General features: G+C 42.2%; 1 protein-coding gene and 1 long non-coding RNA gene across 2 annotated transcripts; one reads left to right on the top strand and one right to left on the bottom strand.

Moving 5' to 3' along the window:
* Nucleotides 1–15,568: 15,568 nt before the first annotated feature.
* LOC136943598 (uncharacterized) lies at nucleotides 15,569–16,054 on the top strand. The gene is made up of 3 exons (XR_010876695.1): nucleotides 15,569–15,591; nucleotides 15,680–15,721; nucleotides 16,038–16,054. It is a non-coding gene; the product is annotated as an uncharacterized lncRNA (long non-coding RNA).
* LOC136943597 (putative nuclease HARBI1) lies at nucleotides 15,735–17,346 on the bottom strand. The gene is given in 5 exon segments (XM_067236972.1): nucleotides 15,735–16,440; nucleotides 16,527–16,638; nucleotides 16,722–16,837; nucleotides 16,913–16,934; nucleotides 16,936–17,346. Coding segments are annotated over 5 exon segments (1,032 nt in total). The 3' UTR covers nucleotides 15,735–16,069.
* Nucleotides 17,347–20,533: the final 3,187 nt, after the last annotated feature.

Raw genomic sequence — 20,533 nt, 5'->3', positions numbered from 1 at the left:
GTCTGTAATTTACATGCAGGCTGAGGTAAGCTACTCACTGTTTCCAACTGTCCATCATCCAGTACAGACAGTATTTTTTTTATTTATTATTTCATAATGATCATTATGTGAGAAAATAATTAGTTTGAATTTCTGTCATTAATAAATATTTCTTTTTGTTCTGGTAAAAAGAGCAAGAGAGACAGAAATCCCCACAGACTCCCTGGAATGATGCTAACTGGCATGTTGTTAACACAATGTTGCTCACGTTTGTCACTGGGACAGGGAGGGGTACCGTTATGGGGAGACTGGGGTGCTGCTGACTCATTTGTTTTTAAGTTGGCTAAAAGGGGCAGGGAGTCGGGACAATGATTTAATATGAATATCTTGCTAAACGTTTCCCTGTACTGACTAAATGTTGATGAAATGTAGGCTTACACTAGTCTGTAGCTAGCTAGCTTATTTCACTATGAACATTAAGCCAACAGGTTAATACCACAGACTACTGGCTTCCTAGCCTGGTCCTAATCAGACTCTCGTACATTTCATTTGTAAAGAGAGTCTGGGCTTGCTCCATTGACAAGCGTTAACTTCCTTGAAGGCGGGAACTCTGTTGAAGTTTAAAACTATTGGATCTGCCCAGAGACACTCTGGATCTGCCGTAACCAATCACTAGTGTTCGCCTTAGCCAACTCCTTCACGACTAACGGAGCTAGCTGGAAAATTAAATGAACCCCGTGGGGATCAAAGATTGTTCTTGCTCCAGCTTTAACTTCTGGATATTCGGCAGCGTTGCCACAACGGACCGAATGGCTTCGCTCGCATCTTTCTCCACCGCCATTACGGAACTACAACACAAACTAGCGCACGACATCAATGTCATCGTTCTCAGCCACTCCCTCTGTTCGCTGATTGGACAGGTAAGAAGTTAACCGGAGACATCTGACTTACGTGCCTCATGCCCAGACGCAGTACAGAAGCAAAATCAAAATTGAGCGGAACTATGTAGGAGGGCAGAGCCAGGCTACATGGCTTCCCACCTTTTTGGGTGAAAAACTGGGTTACAGATTGAAAACCTCTCCTTTGTCTTTCCTCTCTCTCTTTTTTCTCTGACCTTTTTTGAAAACCTGATTTAGGTTTACTAGGTGACATTGTGACCACTATTTCTGGCGACTAGCACGTCTACTGACTGCAACTAAACACCGTCAGTGATAAGTGCGCTAAGGCAGGAGCAGACAATTTCATGCCGATACGGGGTGGTGGTCGGTCAATATGGATGTTTACTTTTTGGTCAATGGGGATATTTAACTTTTATCGCCAAACACAAGTAAAAACAAAGATATCATTAATAGTATTACTATATTTTAAATATACATATATATATATTACTGGTGGGCATAGATTAATTTATTTAATCTAGATTAATCTCACTGTAATCTTGGCATTAATCTAGATTAAAATGGCTAATTTGAATGCCGCTGAAAGGCATTCAGAATATGTGTGCTACGCAAATAATGACTAAAAGTAAGTCTTTGAGAACGGGTTTCTCAAGCCAGGTGGCGCATTAGACCAGGAGCTCATCTCCTGTTTCCAAAATGCATCACAAACTGCTTGAGAAAGCTGTTCTACTATGATAATTAGTGATGAAAATAAATTATGTTCAATAAGATGTACTTGTGTTTATTAACTGTTTATTAGATTAGTTAGCTTGGCTGATAGAGCTGTGCTGACAGGCCTGCCTCGGTTGCACTCAAACATCGTAGTTTGACGACGACTCTTCGTCTAACCTACTCTAAGCCCGGGGCCTCGACCAATCAGGGGCCTCTTAATAATAATACAAAATAATAATAATGATAAACGTCCGTATTCTCGGTGTCATTACTCTGATCTACAGTGGCATCTGGTGGTGTATGTGGAGGGAGGGGAGCCCCCCCTAGCCAAACTTCACTGAGGGGATTGTTTGAATGCGCCAGAAATTAAAAACGTTTCTTTTGACATAAAGTTTAGGCTGTGGCATTGAATACAGGGACGCACCACACAAGCTTGAGTTTAAATACATAATTTAAACTCCTGTCAGACTTCCTGTCAGACTTCCTGTCTGACAGGAAGCAGTGCGTTAAGCTGGGAACACAAGTCTCTGACTTCCGGTCCATCAGCACCGGATCACCTCAGGGCTGCGTCCTTTCTCCTCTGCTCTTCTCCCTGTACACCAACAGTTGCACCTCCAGTCATCCGTCCGTCAAACTCCTGAAGTTTGCGGACGACACCACCCTTATTGGGCTCATCTCTGGTGGAGACGAGTCTGATTATAGGTGGGAAGCGGCCAACCTGGTGACCTGGTGCAGCCAGAACAACTTAGAGCTCAATGCTCTTAAGACAGTGGAGATGGTTGTGGACTTCAGGAGGAACACAGCCCCACTCACCCCCATCACCCTGTGTGACTCCCCAGTCAACACTGTGGAGTCCTTCCGCTTCCTGGGCACTATCCTCTCCCAGGACCTCAAGTGGGAACTGAACATCAGCTCCCTCATCAAGAAAGCACAACAGAGGATGTACTTCCTTCGGCAGCTGAAGAAGTTCAACCTGCCAAAGACAATGATGGTGCACTTCTACTCAGCCATCATTGAGTCCATCCTCACCTCCTCCATCACCGTCTGGTACGCTGCTGCCACTGCCAAGGACAAGAGCAGACTGCAGCGTATCATCCATACTGCTGAGAAGGTGATTGGCTGCAATCTGCCTACCCTCGAGGACCTGCACACCTCGAGGACCCTGAGGCGAGCGAGGAAGATTGTGGCCGACTCCTCCCACCCTGGACACTCCCTGTTTCAGTCACTCCCCTCCGGCAGAAGGCTGCGGTCTATCAGGACCAATACCTCACGCCACAAAAACAGTTTCTTCCCTTCCGCTGTTGGCCTCTTCAACAAAGCCAAGGGACCACACTGACTCAAATGACTTATTGCTTAAAACACTCTGCTTTTGCACTGCACCACAACATGGTATCTTGTACATTTGTATTTTTTGTAATATTTGTATTTTTGTATTTTTATATTGTAATTTACGGCAACTTATATTTATCCCACTTAGTACTGCTAGTTTATGTACCCTTAGTATAGTTAGTCCACATATTTAAATTTTAGGTATATGTTTATTGTATGCACCTTCCTGCCAAAGCAAATTCCTTGTCTGTGCAAACTTTCATGGCGAATAAATCCCATTCTGATTCTGAATTTATTGTGACATTACTTACTGTATATGCAAGTCTTGAATTGCTTAAATGTATAATGCTGCTAGTACACCACGGCACGATACGATACTTGCTGTGCAACAGCAATGCACGTTGTATCCATGCGTCGTTGCTAACGTGTGCTGACGTTGTGACGTAGGCTAGCACTGAGTTCCTTTCGTTGACACAAGGCACTTTTTGCCACAAAAACTGAATTTCAGCCTAAACCGTGCAACGGAATGTAAATAACAATACAAGCAACTTGTGCGATTGTGCGATTAGCGTGTGGGGGGCCTCAAAAAATGAAAAAAAAGGCCATAGCCCAGGGGCCTCAAGTGCTATTAAGGACGCCCCTGCCTACAGTAAACTAATTCCGCATAGCACAAGGTGCAAACAACCTTGGTCTTGTCGAGGTTTCCATTGGGAAGCTTCTTAAAAATACATTTTCCCTGAAGCAAACCAGGCGGCTTCATAGCTGCATCCATGTTAGCACGTCACGTTTGATGTTATAATTTCATACACAAGGCATACACACAGGTTCGAAGACTGGTTCTCGTCCCCTACAGTGCAATTCGGCTAGGTATACATCCGCGCTAAAATATCAAGGTGAAAGTCATCATAGCTTGCGTAGTATAGACCCAGCTCCCAACCCAACTTTGAGAATAGATTAACGGCGATATTTTTTTTTATCGCCGATAAGAGTCGCAGCGAGTTAACGCGCGTTGACGCCGATAACGGCCCACCACTAATATATACTCAATGATGATGGTTTATATAATATATAATATAATATAATTTCATATTCGTTTTTACCTATTGTAGACTGGTTCGCCCAACCAGTCTACACATGTTTTGTGGATTTGGAAAAGGCGTTCGACCGTGTTCCTCGGGGGCTCATGTGGGGGGTGCTCCGGGAGTACGGGTTACCGGACACCCTGATCGGGGCTGTTCGGTCCCTGTACGACCGGTGTCAGAGTTTGGTCCGCATTGCCGGTAGTAAGTCGAACTTATTCCCGGTGAGGGTTGGACTCCGCCAGGGCTGCCCTTTGTCACCGATTCTGTTCATAACTTATATGGACAGAATTTCTAGGCGCAGCCAGGGCGTTGAGGGGGTCCGGTTTGGTGACCTCAGGATCGGGTCGCTGCTTTTTGCAGATGATGTGGTCCTGTTGGCTTCATCGGGCCGTGACCTTCAGCTCTCACTGGAGCGGTTTGCAACCGAATGCGAAGCGGCTGGGATGGGAATCAGCACCTCCAAATCTGAGGCCATGGTTATCGACAGGAAAAGGGTGGAGTGCAATCTCCGGGTCGGGGAGGAGATCTTGTCCCAAGCGGAGGAGTTCAAGTATCTCGGGGTCTTGTTCACGAGTGAGGGAAGGATGGAGCGTGAGATCGACAGGCGGATCGGTGCGGCGTCCGCAGTGATGCGGGCTCTGCATCGGTCCGTCGTGGTGAAGAAGGAGGTGAGTCGAAAGGCGAAGCTCTCTATTTACCAGTCGATCTACGTTTCTACCCTCACCTATGGTCACGAACTGTGGGTAGTGACCGAAAGAACGAGATCGCAAATACAAGTGGCCAAAATTAGTTTTCTCCGCAGGGTTTCCGGGCTCTCCCTTAGAGATAGGGTGAGAAGCTCGGTCATCCGGGAGGGGCACAGAGTAGAACCGCTGCTCCTCCGCGTCGAGAGGGGCCAGTTGAGGTGGCTCGGGCATCTGATAAGGATGCCTCCTGGACGCCTCCCTGGTGAGGTGTTCTGGGCACGTCCCACTGGGAAGAGGCCCCAGGGAAGACCCAGGACACGCTGGAGGGACTATGTCTCTCAGCTGGCCTGGGAACGCCTCGGGGTCCCCCAGGAAGAGCTGGTGGAAGTGGCCGGGGAGAGGGAAGTCTGGGCCTCCCTGCTTAGGTTGCTGCCCCCGCGACCCGACCCCCGGATAAGCGGAAGATAATGGATGGATGGATGGTTTTTACCAAAAAACAGGTTAAAAAAAATAGAATCATCCTAACTTTTCCCCCCTATACGGCGCCCCTGGTTATTTTTCCTGTTGAAATGAGGTTAATAACGTACACTCTTGAATGCTTTAGTAAAACAACAACAAAGATGACCGTGATAACGTTTGTTTGAATATCGATATTCAAAAGTCTATAGCTTTTCAACAAAATTAACTAGGAGCGTCAAAATATTGTTGAACTGTTGAAGATGCATACATGCTGCACAGCCTTTATTTTGTTCATTTTCATCAAAGGTTTTTGGTCATGTGACCTATAATCCTCAAATTCATTTCAGAGTGTTCACTGACTATGCATACATGTTGCACAGCCTTTAGTTTTTTCATTTTCACTTCACACTATTTTCAATTAATTTTTGAATATTTCAAACTTCAATAGCTTTTTGGTCAGGAGACCTATAATTTTCAAATTCATTTCAGAGTGTTCACTGACTTTGCAAACATGTTGCACAGCCTTTAGTTTTTTCATTTTTATCTCACACACTTCTGCCACCCCTCAAAATCTGCTGCCACCCTCTTGCCACCCCATGAATATTTGTCTAGATCCGCCCCTGTTCACTTGGAACCGGACCGAGTCCCGTCTTTTTAGGGGGACCACGGTTCGGTTGTTTGGTCCGCACCAGAGTTCGAATGCATGTTCTCACCTCTCCAACGAACCAGAGTTTCAGAGAAAACAAACCATGGTCCCATTGAAACAGACCAAACGTGTCAGGTGGGAAAGCACCCTAAATAACCGACTGGATCACAGGCACGCGTGATTAAATTGTACTGGATGTGGCTGGTGCAAGCAGACACACAGGTGTGTTTCTATAGGTGCAGTTCGATGGGCATATGTGAAATAATCTGTGGTGAAATAGAAGGGCTATACAAATAAAATTTTATTTGATCTGATTTTGCCATCTTCATTCTGCAGTCCTGATAACCACAGGTAGACTCTTCCAAGAGCTCCTGCCACCCTCTCAATCAATCAATCATCAGTGGTGTTTCAACTTAGGGCCATTTTGTATCAACCAGGGGATGACAAGCCACGTACATATACCCACACACACATGCACACTGATTGACAATCAGACAGTCAGACTTTCTCTGATAACAATAACGTTTTATTTTTATGTATCACAGGTATCCAGTGGAGAGGACGTGGCTGTTACTCTAGATTAGTTGTCTGAAGCTCTTCATTAGTTTTGAAAACTTTATGAAAATAAGTAGGGTACTTAAATTCTCTCAATTTCACATACTGACAGTGGCAGCACTGGACAATAATAAATGTATTGTACCATTCCCTGTTTGCCACAAGTGGTCGCCAGATATCTTTAAGCATAGCGTACATATCCCGTCTTGTTCAAATCAGTTTAGATTAGCCTTTTTTGTCTTCTTTTTTTACACGTATATAAAAAGGCTTTTTTCGTGGACGATTTGTTTGAACACTATACAGTATACAAGTAAAGAGAGACATTTAAGTAACAATGACGCATCGCCACACTAAATTAAAGATGCTGTAAAGCAAATTCCATGATTTGCTTCTCAGTACATTATATATTATATAAAGTTATATTAATATATTATATTATATAAAGTTATATTATATAAAGTTGTCGCAATACGACGGTGGGTCACAATGACTGATGGGTCAGAATGACCCGAAGATAACACAAGGGTTAAGCTAATTCAAGTCTGGTTTGGGACTTTAAGTCCAACTTATTTGAGCGGCCATTATGGAACAGGCCCCAGGAGGCATATGCGCATCCTGGTTAATGCCTGCTTTAACAGGCGGAGAATTTTCACCGCAAAATAGAGGTGCGCTTCCACAGGCGGTTTTTGTACATATAGGCCGTAAGGTGAACCCTGTTATCGTTTCAACCCGCTCCACAGTCTGGCATCTACACAATCTTTAGCTCATAAAAAAGAACGAGTCCTGCTTAGCTACCAAAAAAAAGTTTGTCGCTGAAATTCCAGTCGATTGTCGATGCGTCTATGTTATATGCAGAACTAGTTTCTTCAGAGCGTAATAGGATTTTGGTGGCACGGTTCAGAATCTGAATCAGAATGGGATTTATTCTCCATGAAAGTTTGCACAGACAAGGAATTTGCTTTGGCAGGAAGGTGCATACAATAAACATATAGGGACCTAAAATTTGTATATGTGGACTATCTATACTAAGGGTACATAAACTAGCAGTACTAAGTGGGATTAGAATATAATTAAATATACAATAAAATATAAGTTGCCGTAAATTACAATATAAAAATACAAAAATACAAATATTACAAAAAATACAAATGTACAAGATACAATTTTGTAATGCAGTGCAAAAAGCAGTGTGTTTTAAGCAGGAAGTCATTAGAGTCAGTGTGGTCCCTTGGCCTTGTTGAAGAGGCCAACAGCGGAAGGGAAGAAACTGTTTTTGTGGCGTGAGGTATTGGTCCTGATGGACCGCAGCCTTCTGCCGGAGGGGAGTGACTGAAACAGGGAGTGTCCAGGGTGGGAGGAGTCGGCCACAATCTTCCTCGCTCGCCTCAGGGTCCTCGAGGTGTGCAGGTCCTCGAGGGTAGGCAGATTGCAGCCAGATCACCTTCTCAGCAGTGCGGATGATACGCTGCAGTCTGCTCTTGTCCTTGGCAGCAGCGTACCAGACGGTGATGGAGGAGGTGAGGATGGACTCAATGATGGCTGAGTAGAAGTGCACCATCATTGTCTTTGGCAGGTTGAACTTCTTCAGCTGCCGAAGGAAGTACATCCTCTGTTGTGCTTCCTTGATGAGGGAGCTGATGTTCAGTTCCCACTTGAGGTCCTGGGAGAGGATAGTGCCCAGGAAGCGGAAGGACTCCACAGTGTTGACTGGGGAGTCACACAGGGTGATGGGGGTGAGTGGGGCTGTGTTCCTCCTGAAGTCCACAACCATCTCCACTGTCTTAAGAGCATTGAGCTCTAAGTTGTTCTGGCTGCACCAGGTCACCAGGTTGGCCGCTTCCCACCTATAATCAGACTCGTCTCCACCAGAGATGAGCCCAATAAGGGTGGTGTCGTCCGCAAACTTCAGGAGTTTGACGGACGGATGACTGGAGGTGCAACTGTTGGTGTACAGGGAGAAGAGCAGAGGAGAAAGGACGCAGCCCTGAGGTGATCACGGCACAGGGATGATGGTGGAGGACTTGAGACAGGCTGGCACATGGCATGTCTCAAGGGAGGTGTTAAAGATGTAGGTAAACACCAGAGACAGCTGGTCAGCGCAGTGCTTGAGGGTGGCTGGAGAGACAGAGTCCGGCCCAGCTGCTTTGCGGGGATTCTGCCTCTTGAAAAGTCTGTTAACTTCACCCTCCTGAATAGAGAGAGTCGTCACTGTAGAGGGGGGGAGGTTGGAGGCCTCCTGGGTGGGAAGGGGTAGTTCAGGACTGTCCAATTGTCTTTCAAATCTGCAGTAGAACTCATTCAGGTCGTTGGCCAGGCGGGAGTCGTTAGTGGAGTGGGGGGCTCTGGGCTTGTAGTTGGTAATCTGCCTGAGCCCTCTCCAGACAGAAGCAGAGTCGTTTGCAGAGAATTGGTGTTTTAGTCTCTCTGAGTACAGTCGTTTAGCCTCCCTCACCGCCTTGCTAAACCTGTTCTTCGACTCCTTGAAACTGTCTTTGTCCCCACTTCTAAACTGACACGTGATCCTTCTACACCAATAAGGTAGCTGCTTTTTGTCAACATGGATGGATATGGTTGTCAAATAGAGGATGGGACCTTGCACGTTACAGTGTTTCCTCTATGTTTATTTTGCCGTGGCGGCCCGCCACGACTACATTTCTGCCACCATAGTATCAGAAATAGGGCTGTACAAAATTTTAGGACGTCTATGTGATTGTTAGAGTGCATGTCGGAGAATAGCATGGATACGCGCTTCACACTGCAGTTGAGATTGTGCGTCTTTGAGAAGTCGTATAGCTAACTTGTCAGTTAATGTACGCCTGTTATTGTATTAGTCTATATTCTTGCTAATTTAAATTAAGTTAACTGGTGATCTTCGTTGTTTCATTATTCCCCTGCTAGCTAAATTGCACATGTCTGTTGATTCGATAGCGATTTCTGCCTTTGCTTACGTTTGTATTTTCGGTGCATTACTATGCAGAAGAAGTTTTAATTAATAAATAGTGGGTTTATTGTTATTATTTGCTACAGAATGCTTAGCCTATCAAGCTCAAATGAAGCAGACAATGTACATGCTTTCGAGTACCTTAATGTATAGACTAGGCTACTGACCAACGTCAATTATTAATATGTCAATTAATAATTGGCAGCATTTATGCCATTTAGAACATACTTTATGAGTGGAAGCTCTCTAGCCTAACCTTATTGCTTTAGGGAAATAGTACGAAAATATGTGCAATATTACATTAGTTATTAAACTAGGCTATTACATTAACCTGGGGTGGGGGGACAGACAGACAGACTTATGTCGTTGTTGTAACATTCATTCATTCTTCCACAAATGAAAACACTGATCAACCATAAAAACAATCGTCATGAAAAATATGAAATATGATCTATAAAACTGTACAAAACAGAATAAGGAATAACAGATTAAGGACACTTTTTTTTTTTGGGTTGCTTAGCACGACTCGTTCTTTTTTATGAGCTAAAGATTGTGTAGATGCCAGACTGTGGAGCGGGAATCATTTTCTAAAATACTTTTCGTGGTTCACCTTGCGGCCTAATACCGCGGAATACATAATTAGGCGCACGTTACGCATCCCCTCTCATCTCTTTATGGGAAACTCCCACTTTCCCCTTGACACTCCCGTGAATGCATATTATAGAGTTAATATAACTAGAGGAAGCAACTTTTGTCTTCCAAGATGGCGTCCCCATTCATTTCTATGAAAAGTGCTCAGTGGCGCAGTGAGGCAAGCGAGAGCGCAAAACTGGACCGCGCCATCTTTCCACTTCCGACTCTTCCGGTCTAGCTGTAAACAGTGGCTCTTTTTTGCCCTAGATTCGAGACCTCGTGCACGCTTGCAACTAGCTGTACACGTCATACTTTGCGACAGCCAGTGGCGAGCATAGATTTATGTGGTTGGGAGCGTGTGAGCTAAGGCATTGCAGTGGCAGAATGGGGTACAAGTCCGATAAGAATCAGAGACATGATGCAAACTTAAATGTATGCTGTCATTGTATAGTATTCCTTTCACTTGGTTGTTAGAAATAGGCTATAGGGCTAAATATAGGGCTATTCTAGATGGAACTCATCACATATGTTGCTTTTTTTCTTGTGATTTGAGTATGATTTCCAACGCATTGTATCGGATTAAATAAACTGTTAACATGAACACCTAGCTCCGTCGTTGTTCTCACCAGGCAAAGAAAGCTCAATAGTTATTTTGGTAACAGAAATCTTCCATAATGCAGACTTACCATAGCTTACTGTCAACTGTATTTTCAAACTAAATGCCACGAAATTCACACTGCCTTCAATTTACATATCAGTGTTGAAATGTGGCCTGTGTTTTATATGTTCTACAAAACCAAACACCTGTTAATGGATATAACGTGATCTAACAAGACTTGGAAATAATGTAATAAATAAAAGCTTGAAAAGTGTGTCTAAAATATACTTTATTTAACATTTGCCTTTGAAAGGGGCTTATTAACAGAACTAGGCCTATATACAAGATGTTTCCATCAGATATAAGTGGGGGTGAAACAGTCACTGAGGACCTTCATTGTCCCACAAAAGCAGTCTGGCTTGATGACACAATTAAAAAAAAGAATAATGGGTGTGTTTAACAAAAGCTTCTGAAGGCAAGACTAATCGTATTTATATCATTGGGTGTGCTTTGCCTTCGGCAAGGGCACAACCTTTGTTCTCTCACATATATATTATTATTATTGTGAGAATGCTGTTAAGCATTCTCACTATTGTTTTCCTGTTTCTCTTTATTATTATTGTTGGAATGCTGCTTCAGCATTCCAAGTATTGTTCTTTGAATCTTTATTGTTGGAATACTGCTTCAGCATTCCAAGTATTGTTCTTTGAATCTTTATTCAACTTATTCAGCATTCCAAGTATTGTTCTTTGAATCTTTATTCAACTTATAGTGAGAATGCATTCTCACTATTATTTTCCTGTTTCTCTTTATTATTATTATATCAACTTCTTAGTTCTTCCGCCATTTTTTGGCCTTTAACTAGTTCTGCATACTTTCACCGATTCCTACAATTTTTGTATCAAAACGTTCAGCTGCTTCAGGAGATGTTGGCTATGACTTTTGGTATTTCTCACTTTTATACTTTTTTTTTCTCCCATTAAAAGTAATGGTAAATCCTTTCAAATCATTAAAAAGCTTCCTCCTCTTTCAAACGTAACTACTTAGCATACTTTCAGCTAGAGACACCATTCAACCTTTAAAGATCCTGTAAAGTGGACCTGGAAACGAGTTTTAAGTTTGCCACATCACAGAATAATGTGATATTAACTACCCATCCAAATTCGAATGAAAAAATAACACCGACAAGTATGTTAAATTAGGCTTTGAAATCGTGAAAAAATCAGCAGTCTTCTCTCCTTGAGACTGGGGGGGCGTGTCGCCTGAAGGAGCTGAAGCTACGCCCCTCGCTGCCTAGTGCCGACCTCCGACCCAGATAATGGACGCTATGTCAAGCCGAACAAAACCGTATAGAATTAGTATTTATTTGTTCAATGAGTGAAACATGCAGATGCATATAAATGAAATGTTCCCCTGAGCTGTAACAGTAAAAATGGACACCAGAGACAGCAGACAGTGAGCTCTCCAACTAGGCTACTTCTAACACATTAGCTACCATTTCACCAAAATACCATCATTCTACACCGAGTAGCCTAATATCAATTTAGTGGTTTGCACTAACTCATAGCAGAGATACCTCTGGAAAGGTTATCTAGTATAATTATAACAAGCACACAGAACTGAGTGATGAACTGCTGGCGGCGGTGGATGGTCCAGGTGCGACCGGAGGATGAACGGCCGGAGGGGCGATGCTCGGTACGGCTCCGCGCTGCAAGAGAAGCCGTGTGTTGGTGAACCCCGTCTGTCTCTGGTCCATGTTAAAACTGTCCGCTGTGAAATGGTCAGTGCAGAGTTGGAGTTTATCCGAAGCTTTCCATGAGCGTGTCTCTTCACAAAATCTATCCACCTATTTTTCCTTTCATTAGCAATAGTGAACTTAAATGGCGTTGCAGCGCAGCTGTAGTTCTTGCATCCAGGGAAGATGCAGTTGCGGGTGGTGGGAGACATCCTGAAGCTAGCTAGCTAGCTGATGTAGGCTACAATAACAGTACAGCAGGAGGAGCCATTCAGTGATCTGACGTAGATAGGGCGAAATGACGTAGATAGGGCATTTTTGGGCTCCGCCCATTAAAACCTGATCTGAAAACGGAAGAGAAACTGTTCTTCGGTTTAACTCCACATTTCAGTGTGACAAAGTTTTAGCGCTTTGCACATGCTTTCAGGGACTAATTTCACACGTATATAATGTACTTAGAAGCAAAACAAGGAATTTAATTTACAGGATCTTTAAAATGTTCACAAGACATTCAGCTATTCCCAAATGATTCAGCTTTTTCAAATATTCAGCCAATTTTGAATTATGACAGTTTGAAATGCATTAAAATGTTTGCTCCTTCTTGATTTTTATGAATGAGCAGCAAGCACACTCTGCTGGCTGCTCTTTTTCTGATATTCAACTAAATTGTCAAACAAATTCCTCTAACGTTCATATAGTTTAACTTACATAAACAAGTTATACCTTAAAATGTAGGAAACATTGTCTTCTTTCAGCCAATGTAACTACTAAAGAGCTCACACTTTCAGATTTTCAGCTATGAGCCTTGAAGCGAGAGCATCCTTTCAAATTATCTCACTAACTTCAATGGAGAGGTGGGTAAAATCCGTCAGAGAAAGCAAGAAGGAAGTCGATTTCGAAACTGCCGGTAGAGACATATTTCTGACCGCACAGACATATACAGGACATCTCTAGTTTCGTCAGAGTCTTGGGTCTCGGAAAATATCCTCATTTTATTGATTGGACGTGTAGTTTTGCGTCTAGGTCAACTTGTTTGAGGTGTGGATGCTAGGTAAATGTTCGTTTTTCTCTCTGCCTACCTCCTTAGCTATCACAGCTGCGCCATCACCGTGGCAACCAAACAGACACGCACCATGAAAGCAGAATTGGGTACACGTTTTCGAAACTGCCAAGAGTTGTATTTCTGACCGCACAGTCATATACACGTTTTCGAAACTGCCAAGAGTTGTATTTCTGACCGCACAGTCATATAAAGGATATCTATGGTTTCGGCAGAGTTTGGGTCTCGGAAAATATAATTATTTTTTGGATTGGACGTATAGTTTTGCGTCTAGGTTAACTTGTTTGAGGTGTGATTCTAGCTACATTTCTGTTATTCTCTCTTATAATCGAGCTAGCGCGATGGCTCTCCATAACTAAAAACGTTTCGACTTCTTTTCCACAATCGACCAAATTGGCCAAACAAGGTATGTACATTGCGCATAAATTGTACATAATCTAGCTACATCGTTTTTATTTTAGCAAGTTTCACAGAAATCTGCCAAAAATCGAGGCTCAAGACTGTCAGAGCAGCTGACCGTCACGAACAGCCAAACAGGGGCTGGGGTAAGTGTTTGCTGCAACTGGCGTTAATCCTATGAACAAACGCTTCGTAACTGGAAAGTTTTTACTTTTAATTGACGATATTGAACACAGATGTTAAGTAAATTGTCTTTACTGTAAATATCTTCTCCGTTTTCAATTTGAAGCTGTAAATCTAACACAGTAGGAATTCTCCCACGACATCCGCTCGCTCTGCTTTGACTAACAAATATGTTCTCAGTCCACCATAGCTACATTAGACGAGCTAATTTTCGAGCACTTTCGATACAAGATATAGGCCATATATATATATCAACTCTAACATGTCTAATTGTGTGGGCAATGTAGAACAGCAGACAGATTTGACATATGATCTTTTGTTATGGCCATTCTAGTGACACTACGACTGTCATCATAAGGCGAAACCAGGGGGCTATTGCACAAAAGTAGAATAAAGATATCCAGGATAACTGAAAAAGCGCAGCTTGACTTAGTGTTATCCACTCATCGCGGCTGAATCGGTTGCACGTTTGCCAAGCCAGGATGAGAAGGTGGCACTATGTCAATCCAGGTGTACATAGTTGGGATAAGTGCACCTTCACGGATTTCTTAAATAGACCATGGTATCGATCACAAATTCACTGATGCAGAAATGGAGAAGACGCGTGCAGCATATTTTTCACCCGCTGAGCAGAAATTAATAATGGAGATGTATGAGGAGGTGAAGCATATTATTTGCAAAAAGGGGAATACGGCAGACGTTATTAAACAGCGAGAACAAGCCTGGCAGACAATCGCTGACCGACTGAATGCGTAAGTAGCCTATTTAAAAATATGTACTTACTAGGAAAGTTGTACACTCTGTTTTAATTGCTTTTAATATGCTTGTTTTATGTGTTGGTTTTATATCTGTAGGCCTATCTGTGTTTATGTGCTGGTTTTACTGTAACGTCTCTTTGAGTAGCCTACCATGCCAAGCACTCTATAAATAAAATGTATTATTATTAAGCCTACTTTCCCTCAAAAGTGAGCAGGGAATTAATATTCCTCTGGAAATTTACCCTAAAGACTAGGCCTAATTTCAAACCCTTACACCATGCGAGAATATGTTTCACAACCAAATGCACAAATCTCTATAAGATGTGTCTAATTCTAAATATCTTTCTACAATTAATGTTCATACAGAACAAACATGACTGGACAGAAAAGATCGTGGCAACAAGTCAAGATTAAATATTACAAAAAATTGCAGTCTGGTAAGTGCCTTAACAGTTTGCAAATGTTATGTAGAAATTACTTACACTATGCCTGCTCACATATTTTATCTAAACTGATTTTAGCAGTTAAGAAGAAGGCTCATTTGTCTGGCACTGGGTGAGTGCCACCAGCTCCAGGCTTCACCCCAGCTGAGGAAGGCCAGTGATGGAAGGGATTGAGGGTGGGACAGCGACAGACTGTGTTCCACCTGCAGAAACTGCCCTCCTTATCCATGGTACATTTTCCAGTACTGCATATCAAACACAATTACCCATTTATACGGGCATATGTGGACTGTCTGACCTTGTTTTGCCTTGCAGTGTCCGGGGGCACAGTTACACTCCTGCCACCAGGCGAAGATCCAGTGAGTATTATTCGTTAAAAGCACAAGGCTTGGCACATCCTGTCAATAAAAAGTCTATTCAATATGGCAGGGGGAAGGAACTTCTGCCATATGGGATGACGAGGAGACTTTGTCACTGGATTCCAGAAGGCCTGAGGTATCATGTAAATCGATGGAAATGCATATTTAGCCCCTAATGCATGAGAAGTCAGTTATATAGCACTCATAATATATATTTGTAACAGGATCCAGACGCAGTACAGCTTGACAGCCAGCCTGGCAACATAGTACGTATGGGCTAAAGGAAATCTAAATCATGCACAATTCCTGCTGTGCTAATCAATGAATGGTTTACAGACTTCACAAACTGTCAGATGTCTGTACACGCAGCATTTAAAAAAGCAAATCGAGCTGGCAGATGCAAAGATTGCTGTAAATAAGAGGCGTCTCCAGGATCTGGACCTTGATGTACAAATCAAGAACAAAAAACTGAGGAAACTGGATCTGGAGATAAAGAAACTAGAAAAAGAAGTAAATGACTTCAATCCACACTTTTGCATATCGGTAAAACAATGTATTTATTTTCTCTCTCTCTCTCCCCAGCTTGCCTGAGAAGGACAAGAAAATAAAGTTTTTTATGTAAAATAATTAATATATTGGTCTCTGACTAGCCTGCCATTTATGTTATCTGGGAAGATTGCTGCATTGTCCCACTCAATCTCCGGTGCCAGTGCAGGACCCCTTTCTCTCCTCAGACAGGCAACATTATGTAGGACAGTGCAAGCTACAGTGATGTCACATGCCCTGTCTGGGGTGACCCTCAGGTGGTGGAGACACTGAAAACGTGACTTTACAAGGCCAAATGCCATTTCAATTCGGCCCCTTGTTCTTGCATGGGCAAGATTGTACCCTTGCTGTGCTGCTGTCTGAGGGTCTGCTAGTGGAGTGAGAAGGTATGTCTCACAGGCATAACCCTTGTCTCCCAGAAGAACACCAGAGAATTTACCTGAGAATACAAAATGTAATCATTACAACTACACAAGTTAAACCTTTGACGCAATTGTGTTTATCAGTGAAATGTGTGTGGCATACCTTGTGACAGTCGCTGGGAAATGGTACTGGACCTGAAAACTCGGGAGTCATGGACAGACCCAGGCCACTTTGCCTCCTCATTGGTGATCATGCAGGAAGCGTCACAGATCATCTGAAACGATGCAATGTTGCCTATTCATTACACATTTAATGCACAGAATATTTGGTTAGTTGACAGTAATTACATAATTTTACCTGAACATTGATACTGTGGAAGGATTTTCGATTGACATAATCTCCCTCATGGGCCCCTGAGGGGCGTTTAATTCGGATGTGTGTGCAGTCCAGCGCACCAATGACATTAGGGAAACCTGTAACACAAAATAGTCTGAGTATTTGGTGACTGTTCTAACGTAACACTTTTTGTCATCTATAATTCATGTTACCTGCAATCTTGTGGAAATCCTCCCTTGATGTAACACATTCTTCTGTGGCCAGGGAAGGTAATGAAGATGTGTGCCAAGGACTTCAGTGCCAAACACACACTTCTGACCATACGGCAAATAGTACCTTTATTCAAGGTTTCGGCATCTCCCACGGCATATAAAAACATGCCGCTTGCGAAAAAGCGCAGTGCCACACAGACCATCTGTGGGATGGTGAGAGCATGGCTTCGCCCTGTGCGGTGCTGAATTTTGGGACCCAGCAGTCTACACAAATAACGGATCCCATCTCCAGAAAACCTATACCTCTCGTGCAGGTACTCGTCCGAAAAAGCCAAAGGGTCAGATCTGTCACGAAACACCCTCTCACGTCTGAAAGCACGTCTCAGTATCAGTGCTTCGTCGTCCAACACGTCATTAAGAAATGGGCATGCCATGGTGCAAGAAGAAACACAGGTGAATAGGACTTTATATATCACCTTCATCACTGACTTTATTGAAATCACCGTTGCAACTTTGTCAACCATTTCTAAACATCTAAAAACTGCAATAGTAGGCTAAGGTTTAAAATCAAACTCGTGACAGCAATAGTGACAACTAATGCATGTTAATAAAAATAAATCCGAACACATTCAGAATCTGTTAAAAACGTTTATTTCGGATCAGAGCGGCAGCTGATTTAACACATGAGACTCCAGAATTAATCTTAGCCTGGCTGTTAGCCTGCTCCAGAGCAGGCTAGCTGCAAAGAATAAATCTCCATGGTTACTTGGCTGGGTTTAATTCAACCTGCTTTCGTGCAACCAAGTCAAAGCTAAATTCATCCAGGATAACTTGAATATCCCGACTTAATCCCTTATCCTGGTTTCGTGCAATAGCCCCCAAGTCACATAGCTAGCTACGTTTTTCCAGACATAATATTCGTTACCTAGCTACAAACATATGCTTCGTAACTGAAGAGTATTTACTTTTTATTGGCGATATTGACAACAGAGGTTAAGGAACTTGTCTTTAATCAAAAGATGGTCTTCGTTTTCAATTTGAAGCAGTAGATATGGCTTACTGTATAAAATCTCCCATTGCATCCTCTCTCTAGCTTAGCTTCGGCTACAGATGGACGACAATCACGATGCATGCATTATTCACGCCTACGGTGTTAATACAGTCTGTATAAATACCACTTTGACGTGCAAGATGATCCGCTGGTTAGATGTAGCATGATCTTATTTACTACCCACAATAGTATAACTAACTATTATATAACTTTTTTGCAGCAGCATTTTAATCAGTTAGCTCCAGGTCCTCTCTAAAATACATTTCAGACCTTTTGAAACCTGAGCAAATGACTTTCTACAAAATTTTCAAATTCTTCTGAATTATTTCTCTTTTTGCATTGTTCTTCTCTTTTCTGTAGTTTTATGCCTTCGTCCAGCTCCTGCCCCTTTCAAAAATACCTTTCAGGCGCTTTGAAGCTTCAACTTATAACTTTCTACAAAATTTTCACTATTTTCAGCTTTTTTAGCATGGTCTATCCCCATTCAGGTTTTCAGCATTCTCACTGCTGTTTCGCAGGAACAGCCTTTTCTAGTTTATCTTCTATTTCTTCCGTGGCACCTTTCAGCGCCTTCAAATCTTCAGCTATTAAAACCGTTCAGCTATCATAAAATTCAGCAGTTTCAGGCCATGGGTGCTATGACTTTTCAGCTTTGTACCTCTTATGCTTGAATTAATATAAATCAATATTATAAATCATAATATTTTTTACATGGTTTTCCAATGGAGTTTTCTTTCAAATCCTCTCAAACTTCTTAAAACTTCTTCAACTTCCAAATCCTTCTTCTTCCTCAATCTTTCAGCTGGAGCCACCATTTAAACTTTAAAATGTTGACAAAATCCTAAACTATTTTTTAAAAATTCATCTTTTTGATATCTATTCAACTTTTTTCTATATCACTGATTATGTTTCATGAGTTTTTCAAACCGTTTCTGAGATTTACATGGGTTTCTATGTAGAGAGCTAGAGTAAGGCATTGGAATGTTGCGCAAATTCAGAGTGACAGCAGAGTCCGAAACAGTATTTTTTTTTAATGGCACTTTTGCCCTCACGGCCACAATATTAACTTTTCAAGCTTCATTTTGGATCAAAAAGATGCCGTGCTTGTGCTGGTCGGACTCATATGGGTATGGAAACCCACAGTTATTTACTTTTTGCTTGAGGAGCCCGAGAGTGAGACAAAGTCTGTCTCAAGCCCCATAGAGACTAATGCAAATGTTGGGACAAATTTGTCAGAGAAAGCAAAAAGAACAGGATTTTGAAACTGCCGGTAGAGTTGTATTTCTGATCGCACAGACATATAAAATACATCTCTGGTTTCGGCAGAGTCTTGGGTCTCGGAAAATATCCTTATTTTTTGGATTGGACGTATAGTTTTGCGTCTAGGTTAACGTGTTTGAGGTGTGGATTCTAGCAACATTTCTGTTATTCTCTGCCCTCAGCGCGTTAGCAATCATAGCTGCACCATCACCGTGGCAATGACACACGCACCACTCAGTCTCTCACGCAGGTGATTTGTATTAGCTGATTAGTGGAGTCACAAGACAGAGCTATTCAGTCAACTCCTCTCATTAAAAGACTAAGAGCACTATAATTTCAGCTACTAAAACGAATATACTACTTCTACAGTTTAACAGTTCAGCTTTCAGCTTCTCCTCCATTGTAGTCTATTTAAGCTCTTAGCTTTGTTAGATGATGCAGTTCAGCTTCCACACTGCCTCTTGAAATTCTACTATTTCTTCGATTGCTTCACAACATTCAAACTTATTCTCCCGCATTGTATTTAAGCACTTAGCTTTGTTAGATGATGCAGTTTAGCTTCCACACTGCCTCTTTTGTGTGACTCACACATTTTTGAAATTCATTTCAGCTTTCAGCTTGCAGGTATTTTCTAATTCTGTAGCCTATTTTCAGCAATTTAAAAACAAATAATTCATCTTTCAGCATTCCAACGCATTTTCTGCAGGAAATGCACTTTGTAGTTTTTATTATTTATCTTCTATTTCTTCCGTGGCACCTTTCAGTGCCTTCAAATCTTCAGCTATTAAAACCGTTCAGCTATCAAAAAATTCAGCAGTTTCAGGCCATGGGTGCTGTGACTTTTCAGCGTTGTACCTTTTATGCTTGAATTAATATAAATCAATATTCATAATATTTTAACATGGGTTTCCAATGGAGTTTTCTTTCAAATCCTCTCAAACTTCTTTAAACTTCTTCAACTTCCAAATCCTTCTTCTTCCTCAATCTTTCAGCTAGAGCCACCATTTAAACTTTAAAAAGTTGACAAACCCCTAAACTATTTTTAAATAATTCAGCTTTGATATCTATTCAACTTTTTTCAATATCACTGATTATGTTTCATGACTTTTTCAAGCCGTTTCTGAGATTTACATGGGTGTGTACGTGAAACCCTAGAGTGCAGACTGAAACGCTTAGAGTGGAGACCTGAGCTTCGGATGTCGTTGAAAAAATATTTCTAGTTTAGGGTTATTTTGAAACTGCCGGTAGAGTCTTATTTCTGACCGCACAGACAAATAAAGGACATCTCTGGTTTCGGCAGAGTCTTGGGT

This window comes from Osmerus mordax, chromosome 5, assembly GCF_038355195.1.
Source record: "Osmerus mordax isolate fOsmMor3 chromosome 5, fOsmMor3.pri, whole genome shotgun sequence".
Taxonomy (NCBI): Eukaryota; Metazoa; Chordata; class Actinopteri; order Osmeriformes; family Osmeridae; genus Osmerus; species Osmerus mordax.
Note: the sequence above shows the minus strand (reverse complement) of the source record. Positions and strands in the feature narration are given on the sequence as shown.